At 46.3% G+C, this 19,774-nt stretch overlaps 1 protein-coding gene across 5 annotated transcripts in view; it reads right to left on the bottom strand.

Annotated features, from left to right (window-relative positions):
• The window catches only part of DGKA (diacylglycerol kinase alpha), an 81,051-nt gene that overhangs the window by 14,652 nt on the left and 46,625 nt on the right, over positions 1–19,774 (bottom strand). For 4 of the 5 annotated variants that reach the window (XM_028712369.2, XM_028712386.2, XM_028712377.2 and 1 more), the window contains 8 exons: positions 7,038–7,133; positions 6,253–6,329; positions 4,162–4,303; positions 3,573–3,653; positions 3,269–3,318; positions 2,121–2,195; positions 1,211–1,330; positions 332–449 (listed from right to left, as the gene is read on the bottom strand). In XM_028712369.2, coding sequence (XP_028568202.2) covers positions 332–449; positions 1,211–1,330; positions 2,121–2,195; positions 3,269–3,318; positions 3,573–3,653; positions 4,162–4,303; positions 6,253–6,329; positions 7,038–7,133 — 759 coding nt within the window. Of the gene's footprint in view, positions 1–331; positions 450–1,210; positions 1,331–2,120; positions 2,196–3,268; positions 3,319–3,572; positions 3,654–4,161; positions 4,304–6,252; positions 6,330–7,037; positions 7,134–7,612; positions 7,692–19,774 lie in introns of those variants that run through there. The other variant, XM_077924003.1, reaches the window with a different exon arrangement.

Genomic DNA, 19,774 nt, shown 5'->3' with positions numbered 1-19,774 from the left:
TTGCATCTCCAGAGGCCACAAGAAATTTCTGATCTAGGCAGTTTCACCCAATAGGGAAAATTAAAACACCCCTCTGCCCTCTGCTCAGTGGTACAGGCCACGCTGCCGGAAGCTCATTTTTTTGTTAGTTCTTCCTGAAGATGCCTCAAAGATGGCAGCGTTTGGAGGACGCTCCCTCCTCCTGTTCTCCACCCCCAGGTTCCCTTGTTCACAAACGCAACATTCGCAGGGCGCTTATTCCACAGAAGGGTGGGCAAATACTAGAGAAGCCCATACTGGATGAAAGGAGGAGATGACCACCTTCACCCCAAAGACAAAGGGAGCCACTCACAAGTGCAGCGCAGCCCCTGCTTGCGCAGCCCCAGCAGAAGCGTCTCACACACGTTGCAGTAAACGGGCCGGTTGAAGTGCTTCAGGCGCCAGAGGTGCTGCCCATCATCCTTCATGGTCTGCAGCAATGGAGGAAAGTAGGCAGTGAGGGCAGAAGTTGGTTTTTGTTCTTGCATGTGATTGTTTTGTGAGTGGGAGGGGAAGAGAGATGTCAGGGCTTGCGGGAGGTGTGGGAGGGAATGGGTTCCAGGCGGGTCAGAATTTTGGACAAAGGTTGGCATATTTTTGGGGTGGGAGGGATAATATGACCTTCAAAATGTGTGTGTATGGACCTATAACTTTGGCCCCTTGGAATGAACTAATACAAGAGTAAAAATATCCATTTTGAATAAAGATTTTAGGAAGGGAGGACTCTCCTCCAAGAAGCCCCCACAATGGAGAAAAGCACCACATGGAGCAGGGGTGGCTATTCTGTGGTGTGTCAGGTGTTGCTGGACTCCATCTCCCATCCCCCCTTAAACATTGGCCATGCTAGCTGGAGGCTGATGGGAGTTGGAGTCCAACAGTGCAGCAACCGCTTCAAATCAACGCAGTGGAACAGCAGTTTTGCTTTTGCTCCAGTCTTAATAAAGCCAGCTTGTGACTTATCCGTCAAAATGGGTGGCAGCTTGAAGCTCGTTTCCAAGGAAGCCCCAGGTAATATTAACTTGTTGCTAGAAACCATTCCTGCTTCCTGTACTGGAGATCACAGAATGCCCCCCTGTCCCAGACCACAGCGCCTCAATCTGGCTCAGATGGGCAGAGGTGTGTCTGCCTGTCTTATTATCTCAGCCCCCATCTCCCTTCCCCATCCTTCTCCCTTGTCCCTCTGTGCACTTACAGCCTCCAGTCCAAGTAGCACCAGGAGGGGGACGGTGGTGGCGCCGCCGCGGAGCCACTCAGATAGAGACACTGTGCCACTGCCGTCGTAGTCAATCTCTCGCATCATCTCCTGCAGGATCTGTGCCAATGAGAGATGGGAGAAGAAGAGGGCATGGGAGGGCTTGCTGAAGTCCGTTCGACACAGGTCGACATGCGCACCATGCCTTGTTCCCCAGCTCATTTTTTATGAGGCACGTCTAGGAGACAAAGCCATTCTTCCCGAAATGTGCATCCAAGAATCCAACGTTATTTGCAGCATATGGCAATTTACATCCACCCCCAGCATCCATCCTCCTTTCTTAAACCCCAAAAGCTTCGTAACTGCAAAGATTATCTGGAGAGAAGGGGGGCGGGGAAACCAGAGCTTGTATTCTTCACCACACTGTCCCCTGCAAAAAAGCAACAACCAGCCAGCAGAAAGGAGAGGTCACTCTATGAGGACACTCCCATCTAGATTTTATATATGAACCCCATTAGCCTGCCCTGGCTCATTTAACTGTCAGAGTCTTCTCTTCCAACTAAATACACTACTCCATAACTGCACAGCCTGAGCTCCAGCCCCTTCCTGGTGTTGTGCTGAAGACAACACCTTATCCAGCTTCCTAGATTCTAAGAGACAGCAAAATTCACAGTGTTTCCCAAACCTGGGTCTCCAGTTGTTTTTGGACTACAACTCCCATCATCCCCAGCTAGCAAGACCAGTGGTCAGGGATGGTGGGAATTATAGTCCAAAAAAATTGCTGGAGACCCATGTTTGGGAAACACTGCAAGAGCCAGCACTTCCCAGCATAGGTGAGCATGTGTGTGGGTTGTGAGTATGGAACGGAAATACGCCTAGTGAAAATCAGGTATGGGTATTCTGCACTTACTGGCTTAAGCTCAGTGACGTCCCAGTCCAGATATTCAGCCACACGCATCATCTGTGTGATTATGCGGTCCACCTCCTACATAAGAACATAGTTTAAGGCCTGCATTAAAGGTGAAGGTGCTTACATAAAAAAAGGCACGTTAGAAACTGGGGCACATTTAGAAAGATAAAGTCAGGAGTCAAGAAACACCATTTGATAAGAGGTATCACAGATTGGGAGAAGCCAAAGATAGCATCATATCTTAGCTTGCTCAAAATAGGATGGCTATCTTTGTTCTAGTAGGAGATGCAGCAAACTTGACTTGCTGATTTTCTTCCTACCATGCAGCTGTTAAAGGCATAGGAGTCCTGCCAGGAAAAAAAGTGGCAACCTTGTACAGCAAATCATAAAAGTGCATATAGTGTGGCTCTGGTCTCTGACATTAGTTGTATTGGGCCAGGAGGGCACATCCACCACACTGCACTTCAAAGAAAATATGAAAAAAGATTTGCTCCCTTTTGCTCCCATATTTCCTCTTCCAAATATGGCATCCATGAAATAACAGAAGCCCAGAAGGGCTGGAATCATAGCCAGGATGGGGCCCCTCTAGGCTGCAAACTTGGTGGTAATGTGGAGGTCTCCCACAGAAAGCGGAAAAGGTGGAATGCTGGAAAACAAACAGCAATGCTTCTGTGCCAAGGCAACAAGATACAGACCTCCTGGGAGCGTGGAGGGGAAAGTCCACATAAGTGCAAACCAGAGATAAGCTATGAGGGGGAAATGAGCACCCACAAATGAGGGAAGGAAGGCAACATATTTTGGGCACCATCAAAGGCAGGAGTGGGAGAGACAGAACAACAGGGAACAATGTACCAGGATGTTCTCCTGAGCAAGCCTCACTAAAACAAAGCTTGTGCGAGAGAACTTCCCTGTAGAAGTCTGTCTGGGCTCATGTCAATTAGTGTGTGTGTGTGTGGGTGCCACTGAAATAGCTTGGGTCATCCCAGGTACAAAAAGCGCAAATGTTCAAAAGCTTTGTGGGTGGAGATGCGTGTTGCTGGGTGTGTAGCCTATAATGGCTGAATGGGGGGAAAGAGGAAATGAATGGGGAGAGGATATCCAATGCCAGCAGGCCCAAAGTTAGCGCCTGAAGATCTCATGCTACTCACTGAACTGTCGAGCAGGCCATTCCCATCTTTGTCATAGAGCTTGAAGGTGACTGTGGGAGGAGAAATAAGATCAGAACTAGAAGCTTCAGGATCAAAGGAAAGAAACATCTGCCATCTCCCTTCTGGTTCAGACACCTTCCATAAAAACCCCATTTCCTTCCAACCCTTCACCAAGCCTTTTCCCCCCTCAAGAACCGCCAGGGACAGATTTTCACCAGTGTTTGTTTACCCCAAACCCACCCACCCCAATATCTGAGGTCCTCAGCTGCCCCATCCTTCTCTTGATCCTTTCTCAGCTACTCACATTCCAGCTTGTCTTCTGGCCTTCCACCTTCCAGCAGAGAGAAGTAACAAGAGACATCATTGACGCAAACAAAGCCACTGGCTGCAAAGCGAGGGGGGGAAGGGAGAGAGAGGAAAGGCTTTAGGGGCAAGAGATCTGTCAATAATTCTCCACCCTAGGGGCTGCTAGATATTACACTGCATTCACATTTATGTACTGTGTTAAAACAACAACTCTCAAGACATTTTTATTTCAGGCTACATTTCATTCGTTGTCATCACCTACCTGCTGTATATCTCTGTTTATTGTTCTTTTGGGGCTCACTCTAAGGAGTTTAATTTTTTTATTAAAAAAAACAGTTTTCAAGTAAGTGTTATGATTTGTGTATGCCGCCTTGAGAGGACATTTGTCCTAAAAGACAGGATATAAATAAATCAGATGCGAAGTCAAACCTCCACCCAAAAAAGATGCATAGCAGAGCATCTGTCCCTACTTTTTAAGCATTTTGGGATGTTGTTTTTTCACCACCACCAGAGGATGTGCAGATCCCACGCACCCCCTGAATAAAAGCAAGACAATATAGCAGCCTTTCTGCTGGAAGTCTCCTTACTTGGTTGCACTCCTGGCTCTCCTGTGGCCTGTCCTGCCGTAGTCTGGAAAGACATGAAGAGATGGCTGCAAAGTTCATCTGAGATCTCCTCTGCTTCCAAGTAGGTTTTCAGGAAGAGCTTGAAGCCCTCGAAGTCTATCGTCTGGCAACGGCATCAGTAGAAGAACAAAGCGACAGAAGAAAAAGAGGAGGAATGTGAGGAAACCCATCCTATCAGTTGTAATAGAAAGTGAACAGAGTACTGATCTGAGCAATGTCAATGTTATGGTAGTGGTCTTGCATGGTAAGGGAGAATGGAGAACCTCAATTGTTTTGTCCCTGATTTAACGGGAGTGAATAAATAAGCTCTATAATGGAAAACTGACTGGGACAGTTTTTGTAAAATATGCAGGGATTTAAGACATGTAAAATGAACCATGGAAAGAGAAGAAGAGAAGTCATTGATGCTTTAAGGATGTAAAATGAGTATGTGAAATTGTAAAACAGAAAATTTAATAAACATTATTAAAATAATCTCCTCTCCATTCACTCCATTGCATGGCAGCTATTGGATTAGCAGACACAGGAAGGGGAGAAGTCATCACATAGGCCGAGTAAGAGATAATGGTCAAGCAACAGGGAAGACTTGCGATGCATAGGGCAGGTTCACGATAATCCACATGGGAGCCTTGGGTTGTTTGATTACAGGAAGGAAGGCAGAAGTAGAGACTCAGCAAATTGTGTAAATGCTGTGGATGGAATAAATCTTGATTTCGGTAAAGCATTTGACAAAGTCCCTCATTATATTTTGGTGAGCAAACTGGTTAAATGTGAGTCAGGTGAGAATACTGCCAGGTGGATCCACAACTGTTTGGAAAACCATGCTCATCCATGGTTCCTCACCAAACTGGAGGGATGCCACAAGCGGGATGCAGCAGGAATCCAAGCCTGACACGCTTCAACATTTTTTATCAGTGACACAGTGGAGGGACTCTTGATCAATTATAAGGATGATACAAAACTGAAAGGGACAGTTAACATCTCAGAAGATACAAATAAAATTCAAAGGGACCTTGAGAGAAGAGAAAACTGGAATGACACAGACAAATTAAACAGCAACAAATGCAAACAGGAAACAAACTAAATGCAAATGTAAATAGGAATGCAAATAGGAAACAAACTACAAGTACAGGGTGAGGGGTGCCTGGCTCAATAGCAGTACATGCGAAAGGGATCTTGAGTTTATAGTCAGACATGAGCTGGACATGAGGCAGCGACATGAGGCAGCTGCAAAATAGGCTAATGTGACTCTGGGCTGCATTGACAGAACCGTTGTTTCCAAGTCACAAGAAGGAATTTGTTTTCATTTTTTGTTTTGCTTGGAGTACTGTGTCCAATTCTTTACTAAGAAGAATGTAGACAAATTGGAGCAAGTTCAGATAAGGGTAGCAAAGATGGTCAACTGTATGGAAAACAAGTCCTATGAGGAAAGGCTGGAGGAATGAGCTAAGTTTAGTCCAAAGATGTGGGACATCATGATAGCACAAGTACCTAAAAGGATATTGCATACAAGGTAGCAGATATTTGCTCTCTCCTAATCCAGACGGCAGGATTAAATCTAGTGGTCTTAAATGACAGGAGAGTGAATCTCTATGGAACTTTAGGATCAACCTCCTATCTGTAAGAACAGGTTAAAAATTAGCATCCCTAGCAAGGAGCTCTATCGTCCCACCTCCCGGAAAAAAATGCCTTTGTTTCATGGTGTGAAAAGGATGAAGATTCTCCCACGTTTGATCTTGCTACGACAATGGTGATGTATTACCACACACATATACATCCTATACTCCATAGATAGGTGAATTTTGCGCCCCTCCTGTGCCTGCATCCTGGTGGGGGCTGGTTTTGCCAACCTCCAGGTATGCCTCAGCTGGGACATGAGAGGCTCAAAGGGATGGCATATTGCTTTGCAAGGTCACCTTGCCTACATGAATTTTGGCGGTAAATTCTTTTATTGGAATGAGTGATTCCCTCCCACCCCCACCCCCGAAAAAAAATGTACAAATTTTGCAAGGCAAGAGATGAACGGGTGCAGGGGAAGAAGGGTGTACTCACATCTCCTTGAAGGTGCTCAGACAATTTACCGTCTCCATAAAATTCCTGCAGCACGTCCTGCACCTTCTTGCTGCTGTCTGTAGGGCAAAGAAAACAGATTGAACAGAGGGAAATTATACAGTGTAGGAAACATGATACATGCCGTGCCCAGGGGTTGTAGGACTCTGCCCTACGTTTGAAAGGAATGTGGGTTAGCAGTGGGCTGCAGAAAGGCAGCAGTTCTGGCCCAAATATCTCCTGGCTTTCAACACTTGTGAACCCAGGGCATTAGGAATTCTGGCATTCAACTTCCACGTTTGCCCACCACTGTTTGGGGGGTGGGTAGGCCATGCGGGGAAAACAGGGATCTAAAACTATCTTGCTCTTTTCAAGCCAAGGTACTCCCACAAGCTGCAAGCCGTCCCCCAGCTAAACTCTCACAGACCATACTGTTTTCTCTGTATTTTTCTGTAGCCGCCAAATCAGGATTTCTGACTCCGACATTCCAAGATGATATTACGGGGACAGCTACAGAGTGAACAGACCTTTCAGTTGCACTCAGCCCCCTCCAGATTGGCATAGAGAGACGGTTCCTTCCACCTTCCCCCCTCTCTCCCACCCTGCCACCGCCCTAGCTCCATCAAAGCAAGCCCAGATTTTGGCATGTCAATGTCCCACATGACTCTCTGATGCTTTAGGATGGGGAGTCCCTTTCAACCTTTCCTGTTGTCACAGTCCTTCCCCAATAGGTCCCAGCCTGGTGGGGCCAGCCCAGAGAGATAGATGGGAGAAGGGAAAAGACTCACAGTCGATGTACTTCTGCAGCTGGGTGAACTCCTCTGGGCTGAGCGTGGCCCATTCCTTGCTGTCGGACATGCTGCTGTCCTTGCTCCACTTTACGCCTGCAAAGAACAGGGGAGAGTCAAGGAGATCTTGTTAGGCAGAGCGGTAGAGACCGATATTTTGGGCACAGGTCCTCTCTCTCTCTCTCTCTCTCTCTCTCTCTCTCCTTCTTCTTCTTCCTCTCACACTCTCCTGGCTGATTAGCTGAGCCGGCACATTCTTCTCTGGCACAATTGGTTTCCAGAGCAGCGACTGGGAATTTCGCCACAGCACACCCAGCCACAGAGCAGGCGAGATTCCAGCTGCACAGCCTCTGAGAGAGGGAGGGAGGGAGAAAGGGAGAAGTACCACCGGCAGGTTTAACCCCTAGAGGAGCAGCACAGTCTGCTCCCGATTCAGTTGGGATCCTGGCTGGAGCAGAGAAGTGGATGAGGAGGGCGGTCTACAGCCCAAGTGCATAAACACCTTGCACAGCAGCCCTTTTAAATCCTGACATGCTTGCATGATGCAGCCTCTTAAAGGGACAGTCCCCCGTTACCTGCATAAGTAGGGGAGCAGTTGGCGGGGCACTTGCTGCACCTCTTACCCCACAGCAAGCCCATAGCCACAGACCCACAGGGCGGGGGCACGGGAGGAGGAGGGGAGGAGGAGGACTCCACCAGAGCTGCCCAGAGGCGAGGCAATGGTGGGATGCTGGTGGTAGCAAGACCATCCAAACTAGAAGGCAGAGGGAAAAGGCAGTGTGGAGAGAAGCAGTTAGGCAAATTTATACCCTTTTGCCGCAGATGGTGCCAGCCCCATTAATATTTAAAGGAGAAGAGTCACCGTGCCAAGGTTTCGTGCGTTATTGCTGGGAGCTCCACACATTTCACAGGGATGCGATCCTGGCAAGCGAGTGCAAGGGCGGGGGATCTGAAGGGAGCCAGCCAGGCTGGCACACTGCAGAGGCTCACTTCATCAAGGGGAGTTTGGGAAGCTGAAAGCAACACTGGGGAAGTATCAATTAAGGTCCAGCCTTACTGGATCGGAGTAACAATCCATCTAGCCCCGCAGCTTGTCGTCGCCAACAGTAGCCTATTTGGGATGCTTCAGGAGAGATGCTCAATAATTATGTTCCAGTTCATCAATCACAGCTTCCAGCAGCTTCGTGTTTAAAGAGGACCTGAGCAGAAAGCTACCTTCCCTGATACCTTTAGCCTCCATTAAATATAGTTAGAAACGTCTTTTTTAAAAAAAGCCCATTTATGCTGCAGGCCTTCACCAAATCCCATGGCAGTGAGTTCCACAGATCAATAAGTTGTGCAAAAATAAAAACTGTTTTTTGTTGAGTTTTAGTGGAGACCCCTGAGATTACTTAAAAGCTTTAACAACGATTTAGCCTTGCCTAAGCTATGTATGATTCTTATGCTTTCCCGTCATTGTAGCCCTTCTCAAATCTTTCTTTCATGAGCCAAACAAGCCATTTTGAAGTTCTTTCAGATTCTGCCACACACTTTAGGAGAAGGGTGGTGCAGAACCATGCAAAAGCTCTCTCTGGGTGTGCATTTACCCAAGTTCATCTAGGTGCACACATTTAATTAATTTTATATAGTTTTCTGGATTATTTCTGGATTTTAAATACATGGGCAACTTCTGCTACGTAGTTCAAGAAAGGGAGAGAGGGGTAGATGGAGCACCCAATAGTCTGAGATATTCTAAAATTGCCCAAGTTGGGTTCACTATGTAACTTAAGCAAATTCATTCAAATGTAGCCAGTTTGTAAACAGCAACAAGAAGAAGATACCTTTCATGCACACAACACTTTACAAACTGCAAGGGAACAGCACCTACCCCTAAGGGGCTTAAAATCTATGTATCAACACAAGGGAGACACTGAAGTAGAACAGAAACAGGGAAATAATAAACAATTATTTCAAGTTACAGGTAGGCAGCCGTGATGGTCTGCCATAGTTGAACAAAATAAAAAAATTCCTTCCAGTAGCACCTAGAGACCAACTAAGTTTGTTATTGGTATGAGCTTTCGTGTGCATGCACACTTCTTCAGGTCCGAAGAAGGGTGCATACACACAAAAGCTCATACCAGTAACAAACTTAGTTGGTCTCTAAGGTGCTACTGGAAGGATTTTTTTTATTTTGTTTCAATTATTTCAGATATGCATACTTAGGCTTAGTTACAGCAAGGTTTTTGGTGTACAAAATTGTTTTTGCTAATAACAGGTTTTTGCCAAAGGCTTCAGGGGAAAATATATCCCAAGTACCAAACTCTAGACTTTCTAGTAGCAATGAGGCTGTGAACCAGGAAATCCCTCGATTCAAATATTGCCTTCTGCTTCTGCACGATTTGATGAAGCTTTTTTCTCTCAGCCTCTGGTCTGCAGTATGAGGATAATAATACTTACCTAACCTACAAGCATAGAGCAGAACAAGCAATGAATAATTTTAGACTCTGTATTTAACTAGTGCAAAGGTGTTCCAGCAACGGGACATTAGTGGTGGAAAAACGTTGTGCCTGGAACAGAAGACTTAACAAAGGAAGGTGCTTTATACCTGATCTAGAGTGAGCACTGGCAGTTGCAATGCAGATATTTATGTTTGCTAACCTGTTGCATCAATACTCCTTCCTATGCCTCAGTTTCCCTCTCTTGCAATCCAAGCCCCTCTCGTTTTCCTTAAACCAAGAGCCAACACCTTCTGCTGTCAAGATTTTTTCCAGTTTCATTCCCGCACTTGGTCCATCTGCTATTTACCACCCTGCAGGCAGGAACCTCCCATGAGAATCATTAATTCATGCTCAGGCAGATCCCTCTGCCTTACTTTGCAATGCTCAAGAGCACTCCACTCTCTCTGCTGGGCATGGAGAGAAAAGCCCTGTACTCAGACCCATTAGTGCTAATAGGGCTAATTGCAATTACCACTGTTAAGGGATTAAGGACAGGAAGGGCCCACTCTGACTCTTAAGAGCCATTTTTTAAGGCCCACGCAAATCCCCACTTTCCCTCCTCTCCACCCTTCCCTCTCTGGTTGCATTTCTCAGCCACAGTTTTTCCAGATCTTTCTCTGATCCCCAGGTTTGCTCCTTCACTGCCTCAAACCCCTTCTCTCCTGATGCTAGTTTTCATGATATTCATCAGCAGCACAGGGAGAACAGGACAGGGCCCTGGAACAGACCCTCCAAGTGTCCCTATTCTCCACTATGTCCAGTTGTGACCGACTCTGGGGTTGCAGCGCTCATCTCGCTTTATTGGCCGAGGGAGCCGGTGTACAGCTTCTGGGTCATGTGGCCAGCATGACTAAGCCGCTTCTGGTGAACCACAGCAACGCACGGAAACGCCGTTTACCTTCCCGCCGGAAGGTATCTACTTGCACTTTGAGGTGCTTTTGTACTGCTAGGTTGGCAGGAGCAGGGACCGAGCAACGGGAGCTCACTCTGTCGTGGGGATTCGAACCGCCGACCTTCTGATTGGCAAGTCCTAGGCTTTGTGGTTTAACCCACAGCGCCACCTGCGTCCCTCCACTTTTCTTAGGACATCCCTATTTTCATTGGAGAAATGATGGAGGATGTGGGGGTATGGTATGCAACTCCTGAGAAATTTGAGGGTATGCTGGAATCACAGGTGAAGAGAGTGGGATAGAGAAGGTCGTTGCTAGAACTTGCAGTTTCTCCCACATACTCAACTTATTTAAAGACACAAGAACTCCTTCTCATTCTGTGCCTGCCACCCCTAGCACTGCCAGTGTGGTGTAATGGTTAGAGTGTTGGACTATGACCTGGGAGACCAGGGTTCGGATCCCCACTCAGCCATGAAGCTCACTAGGCGATCTGGGGCCAATCACCATCTCTCAGCCTAACCTACCACACAGGGGTGCTGTGAGGATGAAATGGGGAGGAGGAGAGCCATGAGCTCCTTGGGAGAAAGGGTGGTCTATATATGTAATAAACACACAGAAACAGCCCTTCACAGTCTCTTGCACTTCCCAAATAATGTGGGGCACTGAGGGCAGCTTTTTGAAAGCTGAACTTGTAGGAAAGAGCACTGAAAGGCATGGAGTATTTGTGTAAAAAAATGGTTTAGACAGATTGATTCAGCAGCCAGCTCAGAAGAGACCAAATCAGGGCAAAATCTGTGCAGGCCCAAGAAACTGAGAGTGACTTGGGTTGATTTTCCCACCCCATACCTTCTTTCATAGGAGCCAGCTACTAGGATCCATAGGGGCTTCGGCCCTCGCAATAACATTTTTGAGGGGGCTGGAGGCCCGCCTCCAAAGTTGATGGACATTGCCATTCAAATGGTGTGCGTGCACCATGCCATGTGATCAGTTATGCAGGGTAGGGCATACCTGGGCCCCCACAATGTTTTATTCCAGTTGGCACCCCTGCCTCCTTTGCAGGGAAAGTTTTAAGGAAATGATACACTTATCACTTGGAGAACTGAAACACACTGTCATCATGCCTTGCTTCAAGAAATGACCGCTAAAGCCATGTGAACAGATAGTCCTTTCTGCAGGACAGGGTGATGGCAGATGAACTTTTCCCAGATAAAGCACTGGGCAAAAAGTAGGCAGAGCAACAAATATAGATGTCTACCTTTGTACTGGAGGTTAGTTTCTCCACACTCACCTCTCTATCCCCCATCCGGGTAAGCAAAAGGCATTATCAGAGAGAAAGGACACATTCTGGTCAGGCCAAAGCACTTAGGATATGTGCAGCTCACCAGAGAGGAGTGTGGCCTGGGGAGAATTCTGAGGGCCAGATAGAAAGCCCAGGAGGGAAGCATTGGGTCCTAGGTTCCTCATCTTTGCTACACGAGGGGACCAGGAGCAACTTCCCCCATTACTTGTGTCATGGCACTGCCAACTCTGAGATGAGGGAGCCAAAAATCTCAGTCCAAAGGAAGAAACTAGTTCCCTCTAGTGCCAAAGAATAGAAGGTAATGCGACTGGACTAGACATGGGTCTAAGAAAAATGAACTTTCTAACATCCTCCCCTTTCAAGGGTTATATAGGGGAACTGTATATGGCGGATATGCACCTCAAATTTCTCATGTCAAATACCAGTAACGGGGATCAGGGTCTCAAAGGTGCCATGCCCCTGCTGGAGGAATTCTCTTTGGGGCTCCCCAGACTAAAATACTCTGTGAGAAGAGACTGCGAGGGAGACTAGGAAGGTCCCAGGTCCGCAGGAAAAATGGCGATATAACCTTCTTCCCGTGGCAAAGGTAGCCCTCTCTTGGAATCAGGCAGACGCCAAGCTGCCATTGAGCCCTAAAGGGGCAGGCTCAGTTGACTGCCAAATGCCAAAGTGCCCATCTGAGGAACAAAGGCTCTTTGAGAGTGAATAAACACTATTGAGTAAGCCACTCCTCAAGAGTAGACCAAACCTGCAAGCAATGTGAAGGTTCGAGTTTAAAAGCCTTCTGTTCCAGGCACAACATCTTTGCCCCATTAGCATATGTTGCACAAACAACATCTCTGTACCAGAATGGAGCAAGCTTGTGTTTTCATCCGCTCTGGAGGGTGGGACCTGAACCAATGGTTTTGAAAGGAGATCAGGAAGAACTTTCTGGCAGAGTCCCATGAGAGGTGGCGGACTCTCCTTCCTTTTTAAAAAGAGGTTAGATCTGTCACATATGATCTAGCTGAGATTCCTGCATTGAAGGAGGTTGAACAAGATGACCCTCAGGGTCTCTTCCAATTCTAAGATTCTAGGATTCCCTGACTTGTGCTGCCCTGCCACCTAGCTGGTCACTGGACCTTTCTGCTAATGTTGCCCCTCTGTTGAGACTCTGGACTGCCCCAACCATTTAGACTGCTGTGAGACACCGATTCCGGGACTGCTCTTGTTAAGCCACAGCTGCCCTGCCTTGTGCAGGACGGAAGGCCTTGAAAGACAGTTCTGCTTTAAAAAGTGCTCTGGGTTTTTTATGAGTCTGGGATGGCTGTGTGTGTTTTTTTGCCACAGCCTAGGTAGCTTATCCTGGAGGCACTTGCAACAGCAACACCGACATATACCAAGAGCTACTGTAACAGCCCTGGGCACACTTTGAAGGACTGATTTACACTAGGAGGAGAGAGGGATGAGCAAAGTTGACTTGGGGAGACAGGCCCACAAGCTCCCTATTCCCGCCCAGCCTGTTGCTTCTTCCCAGCTCTTAACTGTTCCTGTGTGTCCTACAGCTTTCTGCCAATTCTCTCCCGTCTCTGACAAAAAAGGAAATAAAGCAGAACATAAAACGGAAAAATTCAAACCATAAATTATACAACTGTGTACGTAAGGTCTGCCAGCTAAATAAAACATGTGAATATAGGCATGGCTTTGCCATTCAAATACTGAGGATTTGTGGTTGCAGAATTAATGGATGGTTTAGTCAGGAATTTCGTATTTTCTGAGGAGGGCGAGGACGGGGACGCTACACTACTAGACAGCATAAAGCTGGCCAAAGCCAGTGCTTGTGGGAGACACAAGAGGTTGGGCTGCTCTGCGTACACGTCCCCTCCTCGCGAGGTGACACTCTGGCCTTCCCTACTGCAACCTGCTTGTCAGGACCTAAATAAAACAATAAATTTCACGTGGGCTATGACAAAAAGGAAACGTTTCCGCGGCAACCACAACAACATCTGCCAAGGTTATTGTAGCCGCTGAATAACAGCAGTTTGGCTGCTGGAAACTAACATGGTTCCTGCTGCTAAAACAATACTGCCATACACAGGATGCCCCAAGTGCATTCTGGGAGGAGAGTTAGTCAGCTGGAGCCTCAGCCAGAATTTCATACTTTTTAAGGTCAGGAGGATCCACCGAGATAATAAGCTTGGAAATCTGTCTCTTTTAGGAAGGCCCCAGAATCTCCTTCAGTCTCCGCAAGTGCTAAGCTATGAAGCCACTCCAACAGCCAATAAATAATCCCATGAACACTCCGTGCTCCCAGTGCGATGCTCTCTTCCGTGCAGCCAGCAAAATCAGCCCAGCCCAGGAATGAATGATTATTTCATGCATGCACAGAGACAAGCTAGGAAGAAGGTGCGGGAGTTCTGGAGCTGCAGCGGGTGAAGGAAAAAGCACCTAGCCTTGGGAACTGGCAGTGCTGTAAGCAGAGACTGAAAGGCATCCTCTGAAGCTATGATTATATGATTGTAGGGATTGACTAGGATTATATAGGGAAAAGCAATCTGCTAAGCATCCTGGAGCCAAGTTGTTCAGAATTTTCTATACAGTATGTCCGCAACAACACTTTTGAGTGTTGTCCAGTAACCACTAGGCAGCCAGTGCAGTTCCTTCAGCACAAGTGAAGTATGTACATACCTGGGTGCCCCATTGAGCACTACAGCTGCTGGATCCTGCACTTAGCTGCAGTTTCTGTGCTGGCTGCGAGGACAGCCACAGATACAGCACATTACAGAAACCTAAGCGTGCGGATACCAACGCATGACCAGCAGTGGCCAAGCTACCCTATCCAGGAAAGAGCAAGCTGTAATACCGACCAAAGCTGGTCATAGGTGCTCTTTGCCACAGAGGTCACTTGGAGTTTTTAGTGACAGAGATGGTTCCAGGAGCACTCCCCAAATGAACAACTGATCCATCAAAGGGAGGGCAAATTCATCCAGAACAGCCGAACAACCCAATATGGTTTGTGAAGCTGTACCCAGCAAAGCAGTGAAAGATCCTTTCTGGCACGTCTTTTAGTGAAGCAAGTTCAAATTATAGATTTGCTTTTTCCAGTTCTATCGTAGTCAACAGGCCTCTCCCTTGCCATGCAGTTTTTTTCTTAAGAGTTTGTGTGTGTGTGTGAAGTCTGAATTTTGAAAACGAACACTCAGCATTTGCTACTTTTTAATTTTAAGTAAGTAAGTAATTTATCTGTCAAGGCTGTAAATCATAACTTGCTACTTGGAATAATGACAAACTCAATATACTCCCCCCCCCCCCCCCCCCCGCTGCTGTTAGGTTTTTCTCTCCCTCCTTTTTCCTGTGGAGGCAGTTTTAGTTCCAGCTGCACACTCCTGTAAATTAAAAGATAAATTTATCCTCACTGTACTACCACATAGTTTTTAACCCCCTTTTCCATTTTGCAATTAAACTGCCCTTCTCCATTATGAAACTTAACTGGACAGCAGATCAAAGCCCAAAGATGTATTTGGCACTTTTCAGGTGATCATGGCAGTAGGTGGATGCTAGTTCAAGCTGCTTCAGCTGAAGTTACGTTGCTGTTTTTAAAACCCTTCCAACTTCCTCTGCTTCCTACATCCAGCTTTGGCTAGCAAGGGTGCTCCCTGAAGCAAAGTGTTTTAAAACTACAAGGCCCACTAGCTTATCTGATATTAAGCACAGAAATCTGGCATCTTCTCAATAGATATGTAAGTCCACATTAGAGAAAAATGGGTGGGGGGGATTACCTTGGGTTCAAAAGCTTTCAACTTATAAGCAACTTTAGCTTATGCAATAAAAGAGAATAAAGCATTATTGTGGTTCCTGAGTTCTCATTCATACCAAGGAGCTTTCATAAGACATGCCCCTAGTTGATTATATTTCCATCATATATTGCTACTTTCTCCCTCATTCTATAGAATCAACTCAGCAGCAACCACGTTAGTGCATTCCATCTCTCAGAGACATGGATATCGTTGTTCAGATGGACTCAACCCCCAAATGCAATTTACACGGAGTGCATAATGGTCAGTAATTTAAAAATGACTCAAATTAAGTATCCTGGATTTTGCAATATGAATCTGTGAAATCAGATTCCCAGCTACTTAAGTCCTAGATCTCAGCTCCCTTAATGGCCACACTAAACAGCATAGGGGGTTGGAGCAGATGTGTAAGAGAGAACATGGACCAATGGTTAAAAGAAGAAGTACAGAGGGGGGTGGAAGGTCCTACAAATAAGGATATTGGTTTTTATAATGCTATGAACATTTGAGTCTGTAGGTATAATCCTACCAACTCAAATATACGGTGATCTACGTCTGCCTGCTCTTGCTATTCCTCCACTATTTCAGAATGGGAGGCAATGATGAGTGGACACATTGAAATGATTCACTAGGCAAGGACACCCACCCACACCCCGCTCAACTGTGCAAGACTTGAAAAAACCTTGCCCGACACCGTGGCTTTGCCAATAGCCGGAGAGACATGTGCTGACAAGCGCAACAGAGACAAAAAGAGACTCATTCTGCTGCACAGCCCTAAATGCTGAAAAGAGGCTGTTCCTCAGACAAAGTGAAACAGAGCAGCAAGAAAGATGGAGCAGTGTTTCCCAAAATTTCTGCCCCGATGGACCACTTGACAATTGCTAAGAGCCCTAAAGGACCACTTAATGATTTCACTGCCTATTGTAGCAATTGTAATGTGCTGTGCTAGATGCTATGCTAGATTCCATAGATCTCAAACTGTAATACAGTCCCATGGGGGGGGGGGGAAGGTGAAAATGAAATGAAAAATACATATGGCTATTTCATGTAATACATGTATCACTTCCCATCTTCAGCCAAAAATCAACATACCACCTGAATGAAGCTCACAGACAACTAGTGATTCATGGACCACAGTTTGGAAACCCCTGAGATGTGGAGAAGAAGAAAGACTTTCCTCTAGCACTACCAACCGATGCAGAAACCAGAGCAAAGCAAAGTGGCCCCAAAGAGCCTTGTTGCGCAGGACCTGCATCTGATCAAATGTGCACAGAGGTCTGAGCAGCAGGGTTGAGGAGGAGAACTGACTCATCTCTGGAGCCAGCCCAGGAGCTTGGAGTTACCAAATCCAGCTAACTAGATCAACATCCTGTGCTAATTTTAGCTTTATGGCAGATGCCCTTGGCTCCAGGGGCCAGGCGTACACAATGCAAACCAGATGCTGGAGGGAGAGGAGCCAGAGATCACTGTCCCAGCGCTCCCCCACCAATGACCTCAAATTGCTGGGGAGGGAACCCCTGGATATACCTAGTTTCCAGCTCTGGGCAATCTCAACTAGAAAGTCATAGCATGCTGTCTGTTCAAAGGGCAATGGACGTTAACTGATGATGATAGCTAAGAGAGGTGAGATGACTCTTTCCGGGGAATATGCCTCACATAGCACCAAATGGAGGCAGTCGTACCACAGCCCTGCCAAGACACAGTGAGCCATGGACCACCAACACAACCTTGTCTGCCAAAAATAAGACCAAGAATGCACTACTAGTCTGTCTGTAAGTTGGGTGGAGTTGGGAACTATGTTTAAAATTATACGGCTTAAGGGAGTGACAACAGCATACTTTTTACTTCTTTAGACCCTAGAGCAAAGGAAAACACTTCTCTGACTCAAGATCACCGCATATGCAATATACATATTAGGTACTTTATGGAACAGGGGCATCTAGACCACACTGAAAACATTATCACATATGGCACAAACAACCAGCACCCGTAACCAACTACAGTTCCCAAATCCCCATTGAAATCTGGTTAAATAATATTTGGGACGTGGCTATCGGAATGCTTTACTCTGCACAGGAGGGTAATTAAAGGCACCGAAAGGACAGACACTTTTTGGTGAGACTCGGCTTCCTTTCTTTTCCTTTATAAATGAGACAGAATATACTTTTATTATACCCCCAACACAAGAATCACCACGGAGAGGATACTTGATAATGCATAAATAAACATACAGTCGTACCTTGGATCTCAAACAACTTGCAAGACGAACGTTTTGGGTCCCGAACGCCGCAAACCCAGAAGTGATTGTTCTGATTTGCAAACGTTCTTTGGAACCCGAACGTCCGTCGTGACTTCTATGGCTTCCGATTGGCTGCAATCGTGAAGCCATGCCTTGGTTTCCGAACTGTTTTGGAAGTCAAATGGTCTTCCGGAACAGATTCCGTTTGACTTCCAAGGTACCACTGTATTCCTTGTGTACTGCATATGAAACTTAATAAGAATGTACCTACCACTGGACAAGTTACTGTACTTATATGTTGTTCTTACATTTACATGAAAAACAATTAAAATTAGGGGGGGGGGGATTACAGTTCCCAGGATTCCATGACTGTTTAAAGTGGTATGAGTACTGCTTTAAATGTATAAAGCAGATAGGGCTTGGGTTTCTCCTAGGCTCTTATATAACACTTTTTTCCATCAGCAGCTAAGGGCTCATCCACACTTAGCTTTTGCCCTGTACTTTCTAGGCACACATCCATGCTTTTAAGCCCCATGCCCCATCACTTTCCCCAAGAAAACCCACTCCTTAATGCAGAATCAGAACTAATTGCAAATCAAGTTTTCTGCAGATCCCATTTACTCTGATTCAGAGGTAAAGAGCAAGTTTTTGCAGGGAAAGCTTTAAAGTGCAAACCTAGAAATGTGGCACCAAAGTCTGTTGAGCTCTAAGTGATGCTTACTTCAAGTAGTGGCAACCTTGCCAATTCTTTTTAAAATTATTTTTAAAGCATGAATAAAGCACTCAAGTTAATGTCTTCATGAGGACGAAGCATAGCACAAAAAGCAACGCAAATGATTCATGCTGGATGGGTTGTGTTCAGCCTAGTGCTACGGCAAAGGTTGCATCAGTGGAAAGGTTTTCCTTGTGCAAGGGAACCTCCTCCTTCCTTCTGCCAGCACCACCCAAAATCTGGTCTGGGTGTTCCCCCATCCCTCCAGAGCAGATTTGGGGATTGTGCAGGGTGCAAGCAGGAGGTGAACAGGTGAAAATTCGCATTGTGCTACCAGGAATCCTTGCACTGGCTTCCACTAGTAAGTACAACAGGCTAGTAGAGCCCAATGCCTCCAGAGGAGTCTTTAAATGCTGACAACCTCCCCTTAATCTTGGCACCCACCCTGGGCACCTCCAGTAGAATTAATCTGAGCTTTGGGAAGCGCATAGAGATGAAAGAGGAAGTGGGAAAGAGAGACAGTCTTCTAACTTCCTCCTTCGGTTCCATGTGCTTTTCAAGGGAGAAAAAGGTAGCCAGCTTCACCACCTTAGAAGGCTTTATGGGCAGCAGGAGAAGACCTTGAGAGACCAGTGGCATCATTGTGTGTGTGTGTGTGTGTGTGATATTTTTCACTTGACCCAAAAGCCCACATGTAGCTTTAACTAAGATTTCAGGAAACCTTGAAGAAGAGAAAGTAAAAATTGCATCTCCTGCTCATGAACTTGGTTCCTGAAGCTCCACCACCCACCACAATGTGAAAGTCTCCTGGTCCTTCAAACCAACCAACCAACCAACCAACCAACCAACCAAAAAACCTTCACCTTTTCACCCTTGGTGGCTTGTGTACCTGGAGCTGCTTCCTAGAACACTCTTCCTACTTTACTTGACACCCCTCCTCAAAACCTAGCCTATTAAGTCTTTGGCACAGCCTCCTGGACCCCATGCTCAAGAGCACAGGTGTGGAACATTTGGCCCTCATGATGTATTTTTAACTACAGCTCCCATCATCACTGACCATTGGCCATGCTGGTTAGGGCTGATGGGATCTAGAGTCCAGCAACATCTGGAAGGCCGCACAGCCCACCTACAGCAAGGGTGTAACTCATATACATATATTTCTTTATTATGTTCCCCTGCCTCCACTTCCAGTGTTGCTTACCTTTAGGTCAAATTTTAGACTGTAAGTTCCTTAGGGACAGAAACTCTTGTCAATTTGTGCAGCACCAAGCACACTAATAATTAAATACTAATAATTAATTACTTGCTTTTTTTTCTTCAATAGACAACAACCAGAAATGGCACCA

Source organism: Podarcis muralis, chromosome 2, assembly GCF_964188315.1.
Source record: "Podarcis muralis chromosome 2, rPodMur119.hap1.1, whole genome shotgun sequence".
NCBI lineage: Eukaryota > Metazoa > Chordata > Lepidosauria > Squamata > Lacertidae > Podarcis > Podarcis muralis.
This window is presented reverse-complemented; position numbering and strand designations above follow the sequence as displayed.